We start from the raw sequence: 24277 nt of genomic DNA, 5'->3' as shown, positions 1-24277 counted from the left end.
ATTTTAAAGGACAGAGTAAGGAGGACTGTAATCCTGCATCTGCTTTCCAATGCAAAACACTGCACAGCTGGAACATGCCCATGCACACACTCCTCTGCACCATGCATCTCACCAGCAGATCCCCCAACCCACTTGCACAATGGGCGAACACCCAGGCCAAGAGCAAAGACCACCTGTCTCAGCCAGATACTGTCACAGGGTCAAAAGGGCAAATATCACCATGCATTCTCAGTCCACATACTGTATGCATCAGGCTTTCAACATGAAACGAAAAAATGATGTCTACTTAACATGAGTAACAGTGTCAACAGGTTGCTGAGAGCATGACACAGCTACTTGCCAAGCTGACTCCTACCCTGGGTGAACTGCTCTGTTACTTGAAATCTGAACCATGCTAGCTCAGTTAGGTGGTCCCAAAACATGATACAAAACCAGTTTCTACCATCTCCAAGTACCTGGGGGGAATAGGTAATTACTTCTGTCATTTTTAAGAGCTTAGCACCAACTCCAATCCACAGACATTTCTGAACTTCACACACCTCAAGCTTGTAGAATATTTTGCTCTTGAAAAGGAAAACAATGAGGTTTGCAATATGATTTCATTTCTGTTGAAGCCTGCACCCCGTTCTCATTGAGGCACGATCTCCAAGGAAATACAAAGACATGACCCTAGAAGATTCTCTACTGTGTTAACAAGACTTGGGCTTCAGACTGCAAATTTGGCCATTCCTGACTGCTGGCACTCTCAAGTTGGTTTCCTGTCTTGCTGATTGTTATTTTTAAGATATGCTGGGCTAATGGTACAGTAACATTAAAAATCAGGAAAGAAAAGTGTGACCCTGGTTGAATGCTCTTTAAAAAAAACCAATCGAGAGCGCAGGTCTGATGTGTAGCATTAGTCCTCTTCCTGCCTGAGCATCCAGTTATTCCCATGCTGGACATCAGTGCCCTTTGCACAGATGAAGCAGTGCAAAGTTCCTCTAACAGAGCCCTACCAGGCAAATACACAAATGCCTTTCACAGAGGAAATAGTATATGAAAGCCCTCAGTTACTTTACTCTTACTGCTGGGGGGGGGGGGGGGGGGGGGGGGGGGCGCGGGTAGAGTTTAGCATGATGCAGATTAACATTTCCAATTCTGAAGCTAAGAAAACAAGCTATGAATGCCCAGAAGAGCACACCACATGCTGAGTACACCAACTGACACAAGGTGTTGATAGTCTACCAGAGTCTACTACCACTTCATCTCCTTCACTGTGTAACAATTCCCCAATTAACCAGTTGCTTGAGGCAACTAATGAACATGCAATTGTTGTGGCTGTGTGCAATTAAACAAGCTTAGAGCGCCTCAAGAACAGGACATTCTATATAGGAATGCCCAGCAAAGGCATCAAGGAAAGAATAACAAGAAAGGGGCTTCAAGTACTATTTGACAAGTACTATCAAACTCAACCTTTGGCATCAAACTGACTTGCTCTTCATGATCAAAACTGTTTACTACAAGAGTATTTAACAGACTGGCATCATGACTAGTAGCTAAGTAGAAAAATGTATTTTTTTTTTATTAATTGCTACACAAACAGGTACATTTGGAGTCATTATGGTAATCACAACTCAAGTAGCAGTAACACAATCAAATGATTTTTGTTCTTGCATGATCCTCCAATTTGCCAATTCCTCAAAACCTAGAAAGAACTTAATATTAAAAAGTAAGGATGATAATTTATTGTATGTCTCTTCTACTTTCGTTTCACAGTAAGACTGGCAAACAATACATTTAATTTAAAACTATCTTTGGCACCCTGTCTCCAACATGAACAAAGTTCACTGAATTGGACTGAAGTAGAAATAAATAAATCAAGTTTGACCATTCCAATCAAGCACTTCTTGACAGAAAGGATTTTCAAACTGGTGAAGAAAGAAGAAACAAAAAAATCCTTAACACTCCATATTGCCTTGGCTCATCCTGGGAGAGAGAGATTACTTCTCACCTTGCAGAACCCCACCTACACTTCTGTTGAAACTTTCGGAAACAAAAAAAGCAGATCAAAGCTTTAAATGCTCTTATCTTCAGGATTATGTTATGATGCAATCTACCTTATTACTGCGCTCTGTGGCTTAGCAGTTTCTGTTGTTTAGCAGGGTAACTGTTTCAGAGATAAGCTTTGATTTCTTTAGTACTCATGAAAGCGAGACATTACACTAGACCGAAGTTCCTTCTCCAAAGACTAATCTAAGCAGCAAAGTCAATGTAAGGATTTGCAGAGACTTCAAATAACTGTATCAAACTCTTAGCTGAGTGTGAGCAGTTTTGCATCAATCTATTGCTGCAGCCGTGTGAGAACCACCAGGCTGACCCTCTAACACCCCATAAGACAGGCCAGAGCTGCTTCCACAAGAAATTCTGACATGGCTACACAACGTGATAAATTAATACATCCCATTAATTTGCAAATATTGAATCCACTTCTGCCTTATGCTTAAGACAGGATTTTAGTTTGCTAAACAACTGCAAGAAAGAACCGTAATCTTAGAAAACAGCATGTGAGACACGCTCCTGAGCGCAGCTGCTCTTCCTTCACCTCCAGTTGCAAAACCCTGGCAGAAACAAAAGCAACAGCAAAACCAGCAGCAGTTAGGACTATGTTTGAGATGGAGGGTCCATATCCTTTTTCTCAAAATACTTATGGCAGGCCTGTGGAAGAATAGTTTAGCAAATGACCCAAGAAAACTAAATTTCAGATCAGATAACCACTACAAGGATACTGCATTACATCAAATTTCTTAGTCTTTCATTCATCTGTCAATTCTCCTCTGCCCTGCCTGTCATCATCCCGTCTAAAAATACCAGCCTTGTTCACATTTCTTTATTTTCACCTGCCTTCTTTTCTCTCCTTTTCTGCACAGATTCTGGTATTTTGGATCTATTTGCTCTCCATTTATGTTCCTACTGCTGCCCAAAATTAAATTAAGGAGCCACATTTGCATCTCTGATTAACATGTGGCCTGCTCTTCATTATAGGCTTGATTTGACATCTGTCTTATAGGCCTAATAACATCCATTTTTTTCCCCATTTAAACTGTTCACATTGTCTATTGCCAGAGAAAACTTGCTGGGGAAATTCAGGTATTAACTGGATGTGTTCTTCTGAAAACACATAGGACCAAGAGGCAGGAAGACATAGTGCCTTCAGAAATATCTGAAATGCTTCTCCTTCACAGGCTGTTCAAACACCACAGCAAAGCTATCCTCTGGTCAGCTGTCATAAAAAGGCAAAGTCCCACCCTCCCCTTCCACCTCTCCCATGTTAGCACTCCAGCTCATCTAACCCTTGGTGAGCAGGGTCAGAGAGAGAATCTTGTCCTTTTTTCTGTTTGTTTGCGGGGGTTAGCTTTGTGCCAGTTCAGCTCCCTAAATTTCCTCATAGCAAGATCAGACACATGCTAAAATCTGGCAGAGCAGAAATGAGGAGGAAGAGGGGAGGAAAACTGACTTTCTGCAACAACGTGTACCGCTTAAGCTCAACACTTCTGCTAAACCGCTCCGTAGCAGCACTCCTGTTAGTTTGGTAAAAAACTCCAAAATTAGCTTGCACAATCTGACCGTCTCATAGGAAAGACTGTTTGTTCTTGCTACAGATCTTAAGCTACAACAGCTCAAGATGCTGAAGTTGAAAGTATGCAAAAGTGGGGACATTCAGGAACTTCAAACCTGGCTGAATATAGGAGACTTCTTGGTCCTCCATGTTGCTCCAAGCTCCAAACCAGAGAGATGTTCTTGTATGAAATGCCTGGGGCAGAGGAATGAAACGGTGATAGGAATACATCACACTGCTGCTCAATAGAGCGGCTCTGATCGATACTGGCACCAAAATCTTAAAAGCCATCGTCCAGACTTCAGCAAGTAATTGCCCATTAACATACCCACCAATGTGTTCTCAGCAATACCTCAAAATAAGAGTTTCTATGACAATGTCCTCTAATAATACAAAAAAGTATACACATATTAACTTACATGGTATTACAAGTTTAGCTTTAGTAAGGTCAGTCTTATCAAATCCCCTTCGGTTCCTTGTTTAGAAGCATAGATGTAAATCCTGCTTCCTGGATGATCCCTTCTGGTTTTTTTTTTACCTCTTACATGAAGTGCACAGACTTGCCAAGCTGCATGGGAACTTGGACAAATAATGTTAGCTGCAACACTTCACAGATGTTTAAAGAAATACTCATCAAAATCAAATTTTCTTTTTTTTTTTTTTTGGTAGTCTGTAATTAGCTCAAACAAAGAAAAGCAAAAAAATGCTAAAGGATCTTGATACTGCTGATAGTTTCCCATGTTGCAACTCAGAAGTTGAATTTACAAAGAAGCCATTTATTGACCACAACTCTGGCAGAGCTGTCTTCCCAGGCCAAGTGGAACAACTGAGTAATCAACGGAGGAAATTAGGTGGTTTATAAATGCTTAATTATCACTGTTCTTCAAGAAGACATATGACTTAGGATAAAAACCAAATAAATTAAATTGCATTGGTTTATATTCTAATGGAAACATTGTGCAGTTTCTTCAAAACACCTGGAATTGGACATCTTGCATATCATTAAATTTCCATGGGGTCAGTGCTTTTCTGACCTACAATGATATTTATAGAATGAGAAACTATGCTGGCGAGAAAAAATTTTGTATCAGATCATATTTACTCATATCCAGATTAAGAGTATTCATGTTTCAATATTCATATCCAGACAGATGAAAAAATTTAAACATGGTATTGTCATTACTGTGTAAGTGATTTTCCTTTCTTTGTGTTCATATATGCAACAGCTATCAACACCCACAAAATACAAAGCTGGTGTTTTAAGAGATATTGTGATGCATCTTCTAAACACTACACAGTACCTTTCTAGAAGAAGCTCCCGCCTTAGCTAAAGAGGACACTTTCCCTTTCCCTAGCAAGGATTCACCTTAAGGCCTCACTACAATTTGGAATAGTCTTAGGGACCTTAAATCCAATGCTGTTTTCAGTCTCAACATTAAGCCAGATGCCTCAAGAGCTCTGAAAAAAATCTAAAATCCTCACCTTTCAAACTTTTTCATTAGCAATTTGCAATAACACCCCTTCAGTGAAAAATCTCACCCTAGTCAAGAAAATGAAAAAAAAATTATCAGCTAAAATTCTGTTTAAACTATTAAAAATAACATGTTATATGTATATAAAGAGGTGGATAACACCATCAATAATTGGCCAGATGTTCAGAAACCTCTCCATGATTATAAATTATAATTAATCCAAAACCATCTAGAACAATTTTCTGTAAGGAGCACACATCTGTAAAAACAGATTATCAGTGGGATTTTTTATTAGCCAGAGGTACACAGTATTTGGAAGATTAAAGCAGGCACTCAATACAGTACTACATAATAATTTTAATTGCATAAAAGCTAATGGGATGATAATGCCACCATATGAATTAGAAAGTGGTGGTAATAAACTGCTTGGGGAAAAAATGGAATGTCCCGGAAATCAAGAAATATTTCCCCCATCCGACCTTGGGGCATTGCCCTGCTATGAATTCAAGCAAGCATCACCTTCCTGACAGCTTCAAAGCTACGGAGCAAGAGAAACTGTCTTTCCCTTTTTCGTTTTTGCCTGCAGAACTGACAACTAAAAATATGTGTGTCATGTCCTTTTACTTGCAAAGACAGACTTCTGAACATGAACCCATCCTGTGCTACCAATCTAGACAGATTAGCCTACTGTCTGCTAGTAATAAGCTTCATAAACACTGTTATAGTGAAATAAACACATCTGTAGTCAGTATTTATGATTTCCATATATTTCAAAGTAGATGGACAAGGGTGAAATAGGGCAGGGAAGAGAGAAAAAAGAAACCTGCCCTATCCAAAAAAGTAAAAGAAAGAAAACACCTAGAAGAGAGTAACACTACCACCACAAGAAAAAGCAATAAGATATAGCACAGGAAAGCTATAGAGCCATCCCTAAGGGATGTGGATGACCCTTGTCCATTTACTGCCAGCACATCTCCACAAGCCAGTGCTAACACAGAAGCTGGATCAAGGAACTGACCTACCTCTGAAAACATCCCCCCTAAGAATAAAAACTGCATCACAGTGGAAACTGACAGGAGTTAGAGGACCCAGGATGACCTTTAGCAAAAGTGGGATAGATCTGTGCCAGACTGAAGTATTCATGCAAGCATGGTCTGAAAAGGTAGAGGAAAAGAAAGTAGATTAGCATGGATATTTCCTCCTCAAAAGGGCTGATACATAACAGCTGTATATTTATAATAGATTTTTCTTTACTTAAGGTAATCATCACACTGTATGCCTACTACCTCTTAGGCTTATAATATTATTTATTAAAGTAACAGCTGCTACCAGTCCATCTCAGAATTACACAGTGTAAGATGTTTGGGAGATGTATCTGTAAAGAAAATAGCAGACAACTTACTATGATAATTCTGTATGTAAGAAGGAAAAAAGAATGGTGAAATGCAGTAGTAGAGGTCCGCTGTTTTGCCCCCACCAGGACACCTTCCATGCAACATCACAGGTACAGGAGAGGTAACATCTCTACAGACCACATCCAATGCTACACAGCCCTCTCAGAAGTTTCTTGGGCTTCAGCAAGGGCAAGAGTGGGGCCTGTCGAGCTTCACTCCTTCCCTAGGCACGCAGGGAGACTTGTGGAAGCGTGGTTAGCCGGTCCTTTTGTAACCTTAAGGAGCAAACCACAAGCACAGAGCACAGCATCCTGATGATAATATAAAACATTTTCTTCTAGTCTTTTATATCTCCAATTTAGCAGATCTCTTTTGACATCTTGATCACATGTTAAATGGTTGTCTGCTAGTTCAACTATGAACCAAGAAAGGCAATAGGACTACCCTGCATACAGCCACTGCATTCACGTATTTTAGAGGGCAGAAGCAGCAATCGTATTCCTGGCACAAACACTATGCTGGTGGAACCCGCCGATTAAGTTGAGCCATTCATCTAGTCCATCACATCTGTGAAATTCAAAACTAATCTAGGGGAAAATGCAGCATCGCAGCTTCATTAAACACTGCAATACACATTTACCTAAATATCTATTTATGCAGACAATCCTCATCCATTTTCATCCTTTTTCCTCCCTCAGCCTCAAAGCAGAAGCACCCCCCTTCCATAAAGAAAACGTTACTTCAAAAGGAGTTGAAAAATTTATCATAAAAGCAACAACCTACTGAGATCCTGATGTTTTTCATCTCATTTCTTTGAGACATGCAAAATGGTCTGTGTAGGGAAAAAATGAGAGGGGACCTTTTTATGATCAACAAAAGAAAGGCAGGCATTATCTTGCAACATAGGCTCCAAGTTTTATTAGTCACTTGATTTGAAATACATTTAAATGGCAGACTACAGTCTGGGCTAAAAAGACCAACCTTCTTTCTCAAGAAGGTTGTATGGTGAGCATACTGAGGTTTAACTGCAAGATAAATATACCATCAGTAGTAGACCCTGCCTTTCCAAAATCTAAGCCTTCACTGAAGCGAATGAGATTTAAGCACTGGCAGACCGAGTGAACTAATTCAACTTTTGCTATGGACCAAAAGCCAAGTAAAACAAAAGACCTCAATAATCAATGCAGAGAGTGCCAAGATACTGTTCACCCAAACTTTTAAGCATGACTGTACACATCTCAGAATATACCAACAAACATTTCTCTTGAAAATGTAATTTGTTTTTAAGGACAATCTGTGCTGCCAAAAATCTGTATGTTTTCCATGGTGTTTCATTAAACGAATCATTTTCCTCAGAGCAAAATGTATAGCTTTTTAGGCTGCTGAATTTAGAGTAGTACAGGCTTAAAATACATTTTCTTCTTCAATACAGTGGCTATTTGGTTTGAGAAACTAGAAAGAGCACATTATGCAGCCTAGATAAAAACAATTCATATTAGGATTAAAATGACAAGGTAACATGGAGAGAAACCATTATCAAAGCAGCAAGACCATTTTCATCACATCTCAAATTCTCTTCTCAGAAGAAAAGGCAAAACTATTGTTTTCCTTTTTAAAATCATTGGCATCCCTGGCAGTTCAACAAACCCTTTAAAAAATCTTCAGAAGCTCTCAACAAGGACAAAGACTAGAGAGGGAGGGAACCACTGCCATCAGTCCTGCCTGCCTGCCTGCCTCATTCTGCCTGGCGTGGGCCCCAGGGCAACAAGCACAGAAGGATTATCAGAGATGGTGGCAGTAGGGAGCCAAGCAAGTAAATAAAAATGAAGATGGGACAGTCGTCTGATGGCCTTTTTGGCTCATGTACAAAATAGGGGACTTGAGGACTGCTTTGAAGCTGGGGGCTGTGGGGTGAATTAATGTCAAGGCCTTATTATGGTCACATTCCAGCTTGTACTGGGTCTGGCTAAGGAGCAGCTTTCGGTTTCACCAGCAACTTACCTAAACACATGGCATAAACACAGAAGATAGGAGAAAATGACAAGATAATTTTTAGAAGTATTATGATTAGAGATTAGAAATGTCAACACTGTTCTGTCAACAGTTATAATGAATTACCTGTTACCTGAATTTACCCTACTATTTTCTGCTCCACATAACACAAAGACATAGTTAAGAGCATAGTAGCACACATTTATAATTCTTTTTTTTATTTCTGGGGAGGACTTCTGTAAGAAATACACATCCAGTGCAAGATGCTCATGGATCTTCATGGTGTTTAGAAAGAAAGTGGACACATATCACAACTTTACAAAAGAAACCAAGCAGTCGTGATGTGGTTTCAGAGATGTCAGATGTAACACCTGCCAAAGCCAACATACGCTCTACATGTGAAAGTGATTCTAAGCATCTAGCCAAATCACACAGAGAACCAGCTGCTGATTACAAGGTGCAGCTAGATCACCAGGCTCCCAGGTTTACACTCCATCTGCTCAACCACGCATGCAATATCCAGGCCCTAACTAGGTTTTTTGCTATAGTTTTGGTTTGGTCTTGGAAAAAAGAACAAACCAAAAAACCCAGTTCCATGCATACCTGAAATGGAAATGAGCACCTCCAAATTAAACAAAGTGGGGGAAAAAAACCATGCACTGAACAAAATGAATTTTTTTGCCAGCTGTGAGTGTTATTTTTACAATTCATTTTGGACACTGAATTCGGCACAGATGCCAAAATAATTTCAGTCCTTCAAGGAACTCGGATGTATCCTAATTACTAGACATAAAATTCAGCACATAGTAGCTGTTCAAAGTTGCTAGTATAGTAAAACATACACCAGTATCTTCCATCTGAACATGCATTCCATTTAAACAGGGAACTGAGCACACCTAGATTAACTTCCTACTCCGCATATTCATGTGACTGAAAACACATACTTTGCCAAAGTGCAGGCTCCAGATCGGTTTTATGAAACCTGTTTAGCAAGACAAGGGCTGACCAGCCTCTGAAACACACCTTCCTTCAATAGTAATATGCCGCCCCAGCGCTTGAACACGTGGGGCTGGGGGTACCCAGTTTCTTCTACAAAACAACAAAAACCAAAATCCAGGAGCAGCTGTCCCCAACTGTTTTAGAGCATTAGCTAACCACCCATCAGGCGTTGTTAGGAAGAAACTTTCCCCAAGGGGCTAGTTATCCAGTAATTGTGTATGGCAGGTTTTTTTCCAACATCCCTCTGAAACAGCCGGTACTGCAGTGTCAGCAGCAGGACTAGACTGACCAATGGCTTGATTTGAAGTGTCAGCTAGTACACTCACAATATGTTAATGATTTTGGCACATACACAGGCATAACCACTCTATTTACATTAATGCAATGTTGCTCTAGCACCTGCAGCATTTGCATTTGACAGCTGTTTGCAGATCAGGCCCATGCCATTTTACTCTTCAGTACCAGGTACAGTTAATATAGTGGAATGCTAGCTAGTTTGACATTAAAAGAAACCACTAGTAAATTGTATTTCTCTAAGGAGCATCTCATTCTACCCAAGAAAGCTTGATTTTGCTATATTTTTAAAAAAAGAAGAGCCACCAGCTTAGGCTGAACATGGGAAAACATGCAGATTTGAAGGCAGAGAAGATGGATGCTTCCAGAACCACTTCTTGTGACTTCAGTAGCAGAGTTTAACTGAAGTCAAGGAAGTTAGAAGGCAGTATTCAAGTATCTTCCATTTGCTTTCAAATAAGTAATGTACGGTCTGAGCTTTGTCATCTTTAAACTGTGATGTGTTGTCCAAATATAAATTCAGACAGTTCCTGTGCTGCACTGAGCTCCCACTCAAAAGAAGCAAAGCAAGAGCAAACGACATAAATCTTTAAAACATGTAGGCGGTTCTGCTTATTTCCCATTCCTCCCTTTCTGCCCCTGCAATGCTCCTCTACTGCTACTTCCTGCATAGAGACTTCAAAATCCACCTACGCTGGCAGTGGACGAGGAGAGGCAACAATGACAATCTCAAGGAAAAGATACAAGGCTCCCAGTACCTCTTCTCTGCTCTGTCCTTCTGTACATCAGGCACCTTCCAGCCCAGTGCTCTGCCCACCACCCAGGCATCTGGCCTTGCATTGTCAAGAAAAGCTCTTTTAAAACAGCTTACAAGGAGGCAGAAGAATGCATCTACTTTTAAGTTCTCCTAAAAGGGGAGATGATATTTTTTATTTTTTGAAAGATACCTTCCAGAAAGAAAACAAAGCCAGAGAATACACGGAGTATCATTCTGGATTAACAGCGAGTGAAGAGGAGTTTCCCGATAAAATATACTAACTTTGTATTATTTTAGAGCCAAGGAGCCACAGAGCAAGATCTCCACTGTACTTGCTCATTGAGTTTCTGCCCAGTTGGCTTCTTCCCGTATGTCCCTTCTGGTCTTTCCCTGGTGCAGGAGGAACTGCGTGCATAGGCTAACTCTACAGGATCTACCGCAGTAGAGCATCATCTCTTGCATTACAGCCATAATCACAATGCTTGGCACAGAGCCACACAAGGCATCTGCAACAAAAAACAGGATGGACAGACTTCTCATTAGAGGGGGGGGGGGGGGGGGGTGGGAATCTTACCTTCCCTTGCTCCCTGTCATTTCAGGGCTCTGCTCAGAGCTGGGGAAAAAAAGTCAGTACCTCAGCAGAGTGGTACTAACAGCTGCTGCTATAGCAAGATCGAAGAACTAAGGAAGCTGCCATGGTGCCAGGGAGCATGAAGAACATAGATTCAGGAAGAGTACCTGTCTGATTGATGAGCAGACAGTATATGCTCAGCCTCTGCCTATACTGAGAAAAAAATGCACCCCAAGAAGAAGCAGTCTTCCTTTTGGGGAAAAAAGGCAGCATAAACAGGAGAGAAAAAGAAGGAAGGAAAAGGTCGTACTTGGCAAAAGTAATCAAAACGGAGATTTTTACCTGCATACCATTCCAGTTCAAGAGGTACCACATCTCAGCCTTGATGCCTATTGCTTCCTGCTAATGGGAAAATGCAAATTTGTCCCGTTCCCTGATAGCAAGCTCTGTCTTGCAGCCGAGGTAAACAGCAGAAGGCAAGGGAAAAACCACCTCACTGGCTACCCCCAGGATACTAAGCATGTTTGGAGGATCAAGCAACAAGGGGTTCCCCAAAGCTGAGAAGCCAGTTTGAGTTGCATTTACTAGCACTTCTCTACAAATTCATTTCTTTGTTAGAAGTGGGTGCTTTTATCCAACTCTTCTGTTTCTCTTCTCAGGTCATGGGAAAGTTTAACAGAAGCAAAGCAGTAGTGCCCTTTCCTGGCCAAAGCCAAAGCCCAAACCCACCATGCTACAGACCCAGCCGCAGAGGCATGGGAAAACAAGGAGGACTACGGGGGAAGAGTCATATAGAACTAGGAGCTTCTTTTCATACTGCTGGGCTGGATCAACTTCCATGTGCCTTTTTGTTTTAACTTGCTGTGAGCAGCTCTGACCTTCCTAATATTTGCTATCTATTTCTGAATTTTTCACCAGCATTAAAAAATGGGGGCTCACATGATTCCTTCCCCACCCCCAAACCAGCTGCTGACAGAGCCCCGGTGCTGCCACGTGCTCTTACATCCCAGACCAGCTTGCCCCTTCTCCACCAGTGTCCTACAGCCAGGTGTACTGTGCAGCTCAGGGGTGTGTGGGGGAAGGATAGGGCAGGACAGCTAGGACATTGGCAGTTTCCCGTGAACAAACAGAAAGCATACTGGTGAACACAGCAACGGAAGGGGTTTTTTTAGGCAAATTCCCATGTTTTAACACACCACAGAATTGCTCACTTCAAGTTAATAAAAGCACACTGCTTAATCACACACACATAATAACATAGATTAACTAAAATTAGTAAGATGCCTGCCCCACTTTTAGGGAGTAGATCTGCCAGCCCCTTGCCCCACCACAGGGCAGAACCTCCTAAAACTATGATTTTAACTGTAGCTAAAGAGACATTCTAAAATCATGACATGATCATCTAAAATTAAGTTAATGAACTGTCAAGCACACAAATCAAGGCTATCACCACGCTGGAGTTTAAATATTTATCCTTAAAAACTCAAGTAACAGAAGGTCTCCCCTCCTCTGTTTCTCCAGTCAGGAGAAAATTTCAGATTCGCAGAAAAATTCAGGTTAAAAGGGACCTATAGAGGTCATCCAGACCTTCCTCTGCTCCAACCAGGGCTTACATCTAAGCCAGACCAAGCTGCTTGGGCCCTTGCCCAGTTCAGCCCTCCCACTCTCCAAGGATGGGGACTCCACAGCCACCACAGGGCCACTCTCATGGCAAAGAATGTTTTCCTTATATGCAGTCAAAATTTTCGTTATTATTCCCTTTGTCATCTAACAGTATACGGCTACTACCTTCTGACTGCTTTTGCTTTCCTATTCCCTTTATTTTTAAGAGTTGGTGGTTTGTTTGTTTTTTTTAATGGCACCCCAAATTTCAAAGTCACCTGACATTCAGCTGATATTTACAGCTCCGAGTCCTTGTTCTGGAATCCTTCCCTACCTGCAGCATTTATAACTGCATTGCCAGCCTACTGAACTATTCATGCCTTAAAACACCCCAAACTTTCTACTCTTACTTACTGTAAATTCATGTATTTCTTTCTATAACTTTAGATAAAGACTTACTAGCTTGTGGACTTCTATTCACTGATTCTCTACTTCCATCTTTTTATTCCCTTCCTCACCCTCAATAATTTCACTATTCATAAATCAATTTTATTTAGATAAATCAAAGAAGACAACAGAAAACCAGAAGAAACCTCTGAAACCTTACTAGTAGGTTAGGTTTGGTATTTTTGTTAGTGGTAAACAAAAATATTATGAATTTCACAAACTAATACTCTTAGTAAAAAGACAAAGCTACCGGTAAAGAATCAATTTTAATAGACATTACAGTACCCTCCTGTCCTGGTTTCAGCTGGGATAGAGTCAACTGTCTTCCTAGTAGCTGGTACAGTGCTATGTTTTGAGTTCAGTATGTGAACAATGTTGATAACACTGATGTTTTCAGTTGTTGCTCAGTAGTGTTTAGACTAATGTCAAGGATTTTTCAGCTTCTCATGCCCAGCCAGTGAGAAAGCTGGAGGGGCGCAGGAAGTTGGCACAGGACAGCGCCAGGGCACCTGACCCAAACTGGCCAACAGGGTATTCCATACCATGTGACGTCCCATCCAGTATAGGAATGGGGAAGTGGGGGGGCAGGGATTCACCGCTCGGGGACTGGCTGGGTGTCGGTCGGCGGGTGGTGAGCAATTGCACTGCGCATCATTTGTACATTCCAATCCTTTCATTATTGCTGTTGTCATTTTATTGGTGTTATCATTATCATTATTAGTTTCTTCTTTTCTGTTCTATTAAACCGTTCTTATCTCAACCCATGGGTTTTGCTTCTTTTCCCGATTTTCTCCCCCATCCCACTGGGGGGTGGGGGGGGAGTGAGTGAGCGGCTGCGTGGTGTTTAGTTGCTGGCTGGGGTTAAACCACGACACCTCCTTAAAATGAATATTCTAGACCATAAAGCCCCAACTCAGAAAAAACTGAACGAAACACTGAAAGCAACAGAAGGAACAATCATTGGGTGAAAGGACAGGAATGAAGACGCGAAGAGTGAATTATCTTGCTTTCTAAAGAAGCATTTTCACAGGAATTGGTTTGACATTTAGGAAGCAAGACAGCTACTGCTATGGCAATAAGCAACAGCCCCTGCTTTAAAAAAACGCAGAGATGGTATAGAAAGACATAAGGACTAAAGCGACTCAAGCCGTGCCCTTTTGTTTCATGGCATGAAATCCACATTTTCTTTTCAAATTGTCACACACTGGTACGAGGTTATCACGCTATCACAGCATGGAGACAAAACAAAACTAGACCCACAATCTGTTCTTAGGACATAAGCGAGTGGGTAATAAGCTTCTGCTCTCAAATATGAAATCAGTCATTGTGACTTCATCTGGAAGGCAAACTTTTTCTATTAAGAAACTCTGAATGGTTCAGTGTGCAACAGAGACCAATAACTCTGGACTGCCCCAGTGTATTTCAGTATAATGGCAGGATGACAGAAGACATGTTACAGCTGACTCTTTCAAGATTAGCCCAGAAAGAACAAGGGCATTTTAAATAATAAACTGTCACCTCAGCTTTATTCAAAATACTTTATAAGCAAGAAGCTCATTATGCATATACTACACAAAAATAATCCCCCAAGGGCAGAAGACAGAGGATTGTCCAACAACAGTTGCAGTGACCCCCTCCCCAGCAACCAATTTTTGGAGCTGTTTTAACAGGCTCTGGAGAGAATCTCTTTAAAAAGGACAAAAAAGCCATGGAGCAGAAGAGAAAAAAAAAGGAAAGGAAAGGTCCCTACAGACACAGCTCTCCAGCATGTGCCTGCACCTCGGTTCTTCAGAAGAACAACCACCGTAGCTGTTCCTGAGGACGGGACTTACTTCCTGACAGTACTGGAGAATCCCTTCCTTCGTCCCAATGCAGGTCTTGGTGCCAGAGGGGTCCGATTCCCACTTTCCGTTCTGCACATTCATGTGCATGTTGAGTTTACCACAGAACATGGCGATTTGAGGCTCTGCCAGCAACCCAGTGTTTCCATCAGCAGGCACCTGAAAAGAGAAGAAAAAGAAAAAAAAGTAAGTTTTAAGCTCACATCTGACATTTCAGTCCATCCAAAGCAGGAACAGCTCAAGCAAGCCTGAACTAAACTCTAGGCTTACCCACCCATGGCAGCAAAGGCAGAAACTGTTTGATTCAGGCAGATTTGAGAACCGTAAATGCAGTCTTCATAGAAATCCGAAACACACTAGTGTAACATGGAGTTTAAAGCTGTAACCAAACTGTTTTGTTGCCCAAAATTGTCTTCTGATCAACTTGGGCTAAACGCAGAACAACAAGCATACTTGGAGCATGATTACAGAAATTTAATTTTCCAAGCATACTTGGTGTACAGGGGGAGGGGCTCACTAACAAGTAACAAAAAAGTAACAAGTTTTCCCCAACAGTTTCCTAAAAAAACCCACAATGTATCTGTTTTGAAGACCCTCTCTAGTTCATTTAGGCATTTAAGCACACAGGCTGTATTTTATCATGCCTTATGAAGACAGTGGGTTAAAAGCAGCAGTTTCCACTTAAGCTTTGTTTTGATTGAACATTAAAATGCAGCAGCTGGGTTGGTAGAGCTCTTTCTTTCAGCCCTCTGCCCTCCAGTGTAGCCAACCTCAGAAGGTGTAAGCTGAAAGTACTCGCTTCAGTTTTACCATCTGAGAAACACAACGCAAAGATAAATCTCCTCTTTGGGTTAGGTTCCTCAAGAGAGGATTCAATGGCTCTCCACTGCCCCTCATGCTCCAAAGGTGAGTCCGTCACATTCAAGGTACAGCAGGGTATGCAATTAGGTTTAAATATCTATTTTTAACTTTTATTCTTTTAGCTAGAAGGCTTCTCAAGGGGAAAATTAGAAACATTTTAAAAATTCATGAGAAACTGAAGAAATAGACTTAGTCTTACAAGAGGTATGCAAACCCTGTATCTTAGTTCCCCCACTCTTTGTTTAAAAAACAGAAAAAAACTTCATTAATTTTATATGCCTACAGTAATAAAAAAAATAAAAAAAAAAAATCACACCAAGAAACATTGCAGGAGTCAACATCTAACTACCCTAACACATTAGCTTAGCACTGCAAGTTAAAATGCCACAACTAAAAAAAGTTTTTTCTGGGTTTTTGGGGGTTGGGGTTTTTTTTGAGAAGGACAGCACATTTATTTTCCTGCCCTCTTTAAGATGTTAACATGTTACGACATTTTTACTTAAAAAAAAATAAAGCAGGAACACTTCTACTGACAGAGATTTCCCTTTACTATCTCAATTTCTCTTCTCCTGTGGAACAAGTAAGCCCTGTACAATTTAACAGTCAACCACCACTGTCCTTCCACTGGGTAATAAGAGAATTTTCCAATAACTGGGATGACACCTTGTCTGGCTTGCCTTGATCGTAAAGCTATCACATGCTTACTCCTTCTAACATCTTCAGAAACTCTGGAGAGCATCTCAAACATGACATCTGTAACAAACACTTGCAAAAAATCCTTCAAATTAATGACTTTTTTTCTTTATAGATGCAACACAATCCTATCAAAATTTCAATAAAAACAGAAATGAGTCATTCCACAAGTGACATGTGAATGTGAGCTCTATTCAGTCAGCTCCTCCAACTGAGATCTCTATTAAATTAATAAAGCACACAGCAGTCATACTATGGCAATTTAAAATTTTTTTTCCCCTCAAAATCCTAAGTTGTAAATTTATGGAGACCTTGCCTTGTGGCTTTGTAATAGTGAGCTTTTTGGTACTTTTTGCCTCAGCTATGAAGACAGCTGAAGTTGGGGGGGGGGGGGGGGGAAGTGGCTGTTTACTTGGAGTGCTATCAGTTTAACTCTAACAACATGACAACCTATGACTGCCTACTTAAAATCTCATTCCCTTCAGAAATGACATGACATCTCCCATCTTAATGAAATTACCAGATCAAGTCATGATCACATTTAGCTTTCTATATTTTGAGCTGACAGGGCCATACTAATGAGCTGCTCGGCATAGCACTTCACCTTATTGATTAGGACAGCTAAATGTTTCTAATCATAAAGAAATACCGGAACAATTAACAGACACTGTAAACACAACTAAAGCATTTAGATCATGACCATGAATAATTCAAATACTCAGCTTCCCAAGTTGAACTTTGTTAGAGTGTCCTTAGAGCAAGGATAGTAGGTTAATGGATTTGTCTGTTACATCTCCAGCTAAGATGCAAGACTGAGCTTTCAAATTAACTTTCTATAAACAACCAGAGTGAAAATAACACCTTTTAAAAAAACTTAGGGCAGGGGAAAAAGAAAAAAAAAGACACATGAAATTATTTAATATCTGAAGGTTACTGCTTGCTACCATTGGTGTTTAAACTGAAAGCCTCTCACCTTTAGTATAAGCAGCAAATTTATACATTGCTTTTTCAGCATGGTACCTGTGAAACTTGCAGTGACATTGCAAAGTTTTAACAGGAGAACAGACTCATTGTTGAGATAGCAGGGAGATGGCACAAAGGCTCTTTCTATAAAATGTGCCTCAAATCCATGATTTTTGCCATCTGGTATTTCATTTCTGAAGAAAGTAAGTTGATCTGCTATGGCACTTTTTCTGATTGAAAACTAGCAGCTTCCTGCTTGTCAAGAAATTACTCTTGCTGCACAGTCCACACAAACAGCTGATGTTGATGGAGGATTTTCTGCAGAGATAATGGTCAGAACACAACAGTCAAGCCTAGGAGAATTTTCTGATGCGAGGGCAAAGGATGGGGGCATTACCAGATCTGACCTTGGCCTTACCTATCCTAGCTTTAGAGCTTCTGCTGGGCCTTTTGACAACACCTGAGCAAGATACTCCTGTTAAGAGTGTATGACTAAGAGATTTCCCTTCAGTCCATTTTGCAAGCATATGCTTCACAGCATTGTTACTTCCACTTTCCCAAGAGTGAAGATCATAAACACAGTGACTGACAGTGATTCTAACATTAAAAAAAGGAAAACATATAAATTTTTCAGTCATTGGCCAAAAACCTGCAGCTACTGCATTAAGCTATATATTGCACCGTACTCTTCTACATATTATTTTCCTCTGCAATCATTTGGACTATGACAAAATTCACAGGAAAAAGCCAAAATCCATAAAGTTAAAAATCCATTCTTGGTCCAAAATAACTAGTTATGCTAAATAACAGATAGTTAAGAAGAGTATTTCTGATGCCAAATTGTCTGGTTTCTTCCAATTTCTCTATGCAGCCCTCCACAGCAAGCCTACAAAACACACAGCCTTTTGTTAATTTTACCAAACAGTGTGAAGTAGCAAACAAAACTTGGTAGCAAGATGCACCACACTGCCCCTCTTGCCAGTGCCCCACCACTGAACACAAGAGCATTCCCAAGGGGCCTGCTGAAAAGGGAGCCCGTAAGAGATCAGTCCTCGTAGCCTTGATTTTATGGCACCTATTTTAATCCAGTGGACATTCCTAAATTAAGAACAGTATGTTAAGCAATGAATTCAAGAAAGCATTGCTGCCATTTAGTTTTATACGGTTGATGGATACGAGAGTAGAAAACAAGAGACACGTGAAGCCTCTCAGGCTCCTTTGGTCTGGACTGGCACTAGTGGGGGGTCTCTGACACTTACTGGCTGTGCCTCCTCTCTAACTTGGGGGTCTTTCCCACCTATACAAATCCCAGTTTTATAAACACTTCAGTAGGTCCTTATGTTTTAAAAAACTCATTTGACAAGTAATCCTGAGCTGATAAGGCCTGCCCGCCAATTTCCAACCTTTGCATTGTAATTCTGCTCACATGCTCGGCATAGCATCTACTGGTAGGAAAAAGCACAAAAACTAGGAAGCAAGGGACTAACAAAATTACTGCATACCATTTCATCTCTCATGCAAACATCCAGAAGCATTCACCTCCAAAACACTCATCTGCCTGTCTTGTGGGTTTACACAGATCTTCTACATTCAGCTCTTACAGCAGCCTCTGCCACAGACTTTTGCCCCTCCCAAAGTTAACAGCTCAGGAGACTAAACATTGGTAACTTTTCCAGCTAATGTACTTAAAGGACCTCTAGGCTATGCTGCCATTTGAAGACTAAGCTTTACCCAAAACCGCAACTATATTTTTCACTAGGACAGCGCTAGAAAAGATTTCCAGGGAATGAAAGGTGTGCTAGAAACTGCTGGTGAGTCTTATCCCTGAGACCTCCAGGTAAGAGACTAAAAATGTCACTTACGCTTTGCATACCACACCAAGAGCAAGAAACAACTTTCTCTTCAGCCCTCTCCCTTACCATCAAGTTCGTCTTGAAGACCTCAAGCATCACAGCACTTTGGGGAGAAATACAGTTTTGGTTTTCTCCCCAGGGACTGCATCATGATGATGCTTCACTATCACAGCAAAGCCCAAAATAAAAGATTAAACTTAGCTGAGATAACTAATTTCAAGACAGCTCTCTAGTCTGCACAAGTTACTGATAACGTAAAACCTAATGAACTATTATTGATTTTAACAGAGACATCCAACAGCAGTTTCATCACAAAGGGGACAACAGTATTTCAGAGGGTGAAAAGTAGCACTTCTTTTAAAATATATACACTTAGAAAGATGAAAAACAACTCAAAAAAAGGCAGGAGAGTGAAAGGAGAGTGAAACTAGATGCAGTAATAAGTGAGTTGTCCCATACACGCTATCATAACATTTTAAACACATGAATTCATGAATCACTGGTCACATCAAAGGTATATCCAGCTAAAATAAGTGAGTTGGTGAAGAATTTTATGTATCATTCAAGTTTTCTTCAAAGCCAATGGTTTAATTCATTTACATTCATTCCCTGCCAAGAAATGTTATCTGCATTACAATGTAATTAAATGATCTAGAGCACCAATCTACACAGGTAAGGAGCTTCTAGACAGTAATGCTGAGTAACATAAAGCTACAGTCCAGTTTGTTACAATAATGCCTGTAGTGGCAAATCTTTCCTTGACTAATCCTAAAGCTCTCAGGCAGATTAGTCTCCCGAAGAGTAACTCATGCGACACAAATTACATTAACAGCAGCTATTTGCTTTATTAGTATTCTGCAAAAGTAAAAACTCCAAGCATATTAATGAAACTGTAATCATATATTATTTTGTCTACTTTGCATATGACTTTGAAGAAGTAGCATATGCTTTTTTTTCTTGCCTCTTGGCGAATCATTAAATAAGTTAGACCAATTAGCACGCTGTCTCAAGGTAACTCCAGAAGTTATGCTTTGGTTTTCACAGTATGTCCAGTTTTCAAAGACCAAATAAGACACTACTCATCACTTTCACAAGACATCTCGATCAGAGATCAATTTCTATAATGGTGAACTACCTAAATTTGAAAAATGGCAACTACAGTATTCTGAAAAAAAATTACGTCAATCGATTGTACACTACTTAGAGCTCTGTGTTAATACCGTAGCCTAGTATGTCAGAAGACATTCAAGGACCAGCCTGACATTTTTGATATAGAAAACAATCATTAAATTGTTAATCATTTTTTAATTATTAACTTTCAAAAGTTCAGTAACGGTACAAGTTCTGAAAGACAGGATGCATGGCCACAGTAATGCTCAACACTGACAGCAGGTCCTCCCTTAAAGAGTTTCAGCGTTTCAGAGGCCTGAATTCCAGCTGCAAGACGCATTTCACCTCCAGTTGTGTGCATCTTCTTGTGTGCTCCTCTGCTACATTTCCTCCTTATGAGCAGCTAAATGCTGAAGTGCTTATAATATTATTTGACAGTAAAGAAACTTAAAATGCCTTTCAAGTATAACTTTTCGGTATTTTGCCTACCCTCAAAGAGAAAGCACAGTCAGAACTCATTCTTTAGGTGGGGATATTGGGGAAAAAAAAAAAACTGAATCAACACTTAAGACTGGGATCAGAAGACAACTCCCTAAGAGAAAGCCCATCAGGTACATAACTGCTTCCTTGGATAAGGAAAGAAGAGGGACATAATCCAGCTGTTTTCCCATCAGATTGTGTCAAAGAAAAATTTATCAACCTGGTCAAATTAGGACAAAACAAGGTAAGTCCTGGCAAAGCCACCTGAATGACATTGTTTAATTACTGGAGCCTGTCTTTGAAAACAGGTGTTTCATGGTATTTTTCTGTTTGTTTTGAGAGGGAAAATGGTCATTCCAAGTATTTATTTGATGTCAAAATGTAAACTTAAATACAATATAGAAAAAAAATAAGACATCACGCAAGCATTAAAAGACTAGTATGTAGGGAATCTGTTTCTTTCCAAAGTTAAGATGTAGTACAGAGATGCCTCTGTCTTCCCCTCTTCCAGCCCTGGTAATTTAAACACATCTAATTGAGGAGAGGTGTGAAGGGTCTTTTGTGCATCTGTGCACTCCACAGCCACATAGCATGCTGGATGCCATTTACACAATTTCCAAGACACTCAAAAAAGATTTTGGTAGCAGAGCACAGAGGACTGAAAGAAGTTTATCTAATTACAAAATTAAGAAATGGAATACTTTACCTTAACAAACAAGCAAAACAAAACCAAACTGTTTGGAGTTTTTTAGCTCATTACCATTTCATCTTAACATCAAAAGGCCTTTTCCTATCAAACACCATTATTTAAGACAGAAAGTGTAGCCCTCTCCCCATCCAGTCTCTCTGTCATTGCCTTCTGCAGTTACAAAAGTAATTAGTATATTTGCTAATAGTTCTTCATAATCCCTATTTCATCAACAAGGGTTGGCTTTGTTCACAACTAAGGTTGTACTCGGAAAACATAGGCTGGAAGGTTCTACCCTCAAGATGTTTTCCATCAAGGGACCAAAGTAACACAACTTCAGTCCACATAGCTCCTCTATTAACTTATAATTAAGGACTACAACATAATATGAAAATAAGCATCAGACCTTGTATGTGCTATTATTAAACATCAAAATATCAAAAAACATTCCCCAAAGGACCCTAAGATGGCTTCTATGATTTACATTGTTTTATTCTGCAAACACTAACCTGAAGCCACTTTTGTAAGCCTTCAAAGTGTACTTAATTTGTATTAATTGCTTCATTTGCAATTACTTTCAAGGAGAGGACATTCAATAACAACCCCCATATCTACAATTTATTCAAGAACAACAAATGCCCTCCTTATTTTAGGTGATGATTAAAATAATCCCTCCCTGCTTTCCATTTTTAATGCTAACACCAGTTCCAGCCCTTCAACCAAGAAGTCAATGACTACAGTTTTAAGGTTTAACGACTTCCGCTGACAATAAAAACTAAAAGGGGGTTCAAGTATCATGAAGCATTATGCATAACCAAGTAACACACCACCCTTCCAACCCATGCCTGTGCTTCTTCCAAACTTTTATACCACATTCAGGTTGAAATTCAAGGTTTCTTGCTAACTAAAGCGGCACGAATTTGCATGCAAAGCAGTTTGCTTCCTCTATGGCTATTAACAAAGTAAAAGAAATTCTACCTTTGAAGTGGGGCTGCTCATAGCTATTTTTTCCTATAAAGAACAGAAGTAAAAATAAAATGGGTGTAAAAGGACTCTCTGCATGGCCTTACACATTCAGTGAGCAAAACATGAGATAAGCTTGTTATCCCCAGTGGAAAGATCAAGTTTCTTCCACTGGACTATGTCTGGTCTGCTGCACCCTACAAGTGAAGATCACTGCTCAATTCCAGAAGTCTACCGTTCAAACTAGGCAAATGCCATGCTAATATAGGCTCGTGCCACCAGGCACAAATCCATGGCTTCTTGCCTGTTGGTTAACCATCAACATTTATTTAACACCCCCCCCCCCCAAAACCTCGAGATTTTACAAGCTGAATAAAAAGTGCATTATGAAGGTGGAAGTAAAAAAAAGCTAATCTTGCTCCCAAGCTGTTTGTTTAGATCTTAAAAGCCTTTGGTAATTTACATGGCTATATAATGTGTTGACTAATAGCAGCAGAATAAACAAGAAACAAAAAAAACGCCAGCTCCTGTCAGAATTAAATACCCTCTATCTCATTTGGAAAAAAAAAAAAGAAAAAAAAAAAGATGCAATCCAGCAGGTGTGCAAGTTTGATGAAAGAAGTGTTCAGTGATACCAATACTTATGACAGGTGTTATGATTTCTTCTGGTATGTCTGCATGCGCAGAAATGCTATGATACTGCATTTAAATCTCATCACCTTGGTTTGGGTTTGTGTGGCAGGGTTTTGGTAGCAGGGGAGGGGTCGCAGGGGTAGTTCCTGTGAGAAGCTGCTACAAGCTTCCCTGGCTCCAAGTCGGACGCGCTTCTGGCCAAGGCTGAGCCCATTAGGGACGGTGGTAGCGCCTCTGCGAGAACATATTTAAGAAGGGGAATCTGCAGCGAGTAGTGGGGTTGGCATGTGAGAGTAACACCTCTGCAGATACTGAGGTTAGTGAGGAAGGAGGGGGAGGAGGCGATGCCCCTGCAGCCCATGGTGAGACAGCAGGCTGTCCCCCTGCAGCCCATGGAGGCGAGCAGGGGAGTGGAGCCCCCCAAAGATGGCCGTGACTCCATGGGAAAGCCCGCGCTGGAGCAGCCTGTGCCTGAAGGACTGCAGCCTGTGGAAGGGACCCCTGCTGGAGCAGTTTATAAAGAACTGCAGCCCATGGAAGGACTCACACTGGAGAAGTTCATGGAGGACTGTCTCCCATAGGAGGAACCCCACGCTGGAGCAGGGGAAGAGTGAGGAGTCCTCCCCCTGAGGAGGAAGGAGCAGCAGAGAAAACGTGTGACAGACTGACTCCAATCCCCATCCCCGTCCCCCTGCGCCGCCGGGGGGAGGAGGTAGAGAGAACTGGGAGTGGAGTTGAGCCTGGAAAGGAGGGAGAGGTGGGGGGAAGGTGTTTTTAAGATTTGGCTTTGCTTCCCATTATCCTGGGTTTTGCTCATAACCGTAACTGGTGAGTGATCGCTCCCTGTCCTTGTCTCAACTCACAAGCCTTTCGTTATATTTTCTCCTCCCCATCCCAGCAGGCGGAAGGAGTGAGAGGCCTTGTGGTGCTTTGCTGCCAGTTGGGCTTAAACCACAACACATCTGAAAGCCTGTCATTACCCCAAAACAAACATAAGACTGTTATACAGAGCCAAATTAAGGTTTTGCACTGAAATACATTCATTGTAAACCATCTAATTCCAGCAATG

At 40.7% G+C, this 24277-nt stretch overlaps 1 protein-coding gene across 4 annotated transcripts in view; it reads right to left on the bottom strand.

Moving 5' to 3' along the window:
• The window catches only part of APP (amyloid beta precursor protein), a 241499-nt gene that overhangs the window by 181992 nt on the left and 35230 nt on the right, over nucleotides 1–24277 (bottom strand). For all 4 annotated transcript variants that reach the window (XM_052793801.1, XM_052793803.1, XM_052793800.1 and 1 more), the window contains exon 2: nucleotides 14956–15123. In XM_052793801.1, coding sequence (XP_052649761.1) covers nucleotides 14956–15123 — 168 coding nt within the window. The remainder of the gene's footprint in view (nucleotides 1–14955; nucleotides 15124–24277) is intronic.

The sequence above is a fragment of the Harpia harpyja genome, chromosome 8, assembly GCF_026419915.1.
Source record: "Harpia harpyja isolate bHarHar1 chromosome 8, bHarHar1 primary haplotype, whole genome shotgun sequence".
NCBI classification, from domain to species: Eukaryota; Metazoa; Chordata; class Aves; order Accipitriformes; family Accipitridae; genus Harpia; species Harpia harpyja.
The sequence above is the reverse complement of the archived record's forward strand: the minus strand, read 5'-3'. Positions and strand labels throughout refer to the sequence as shown.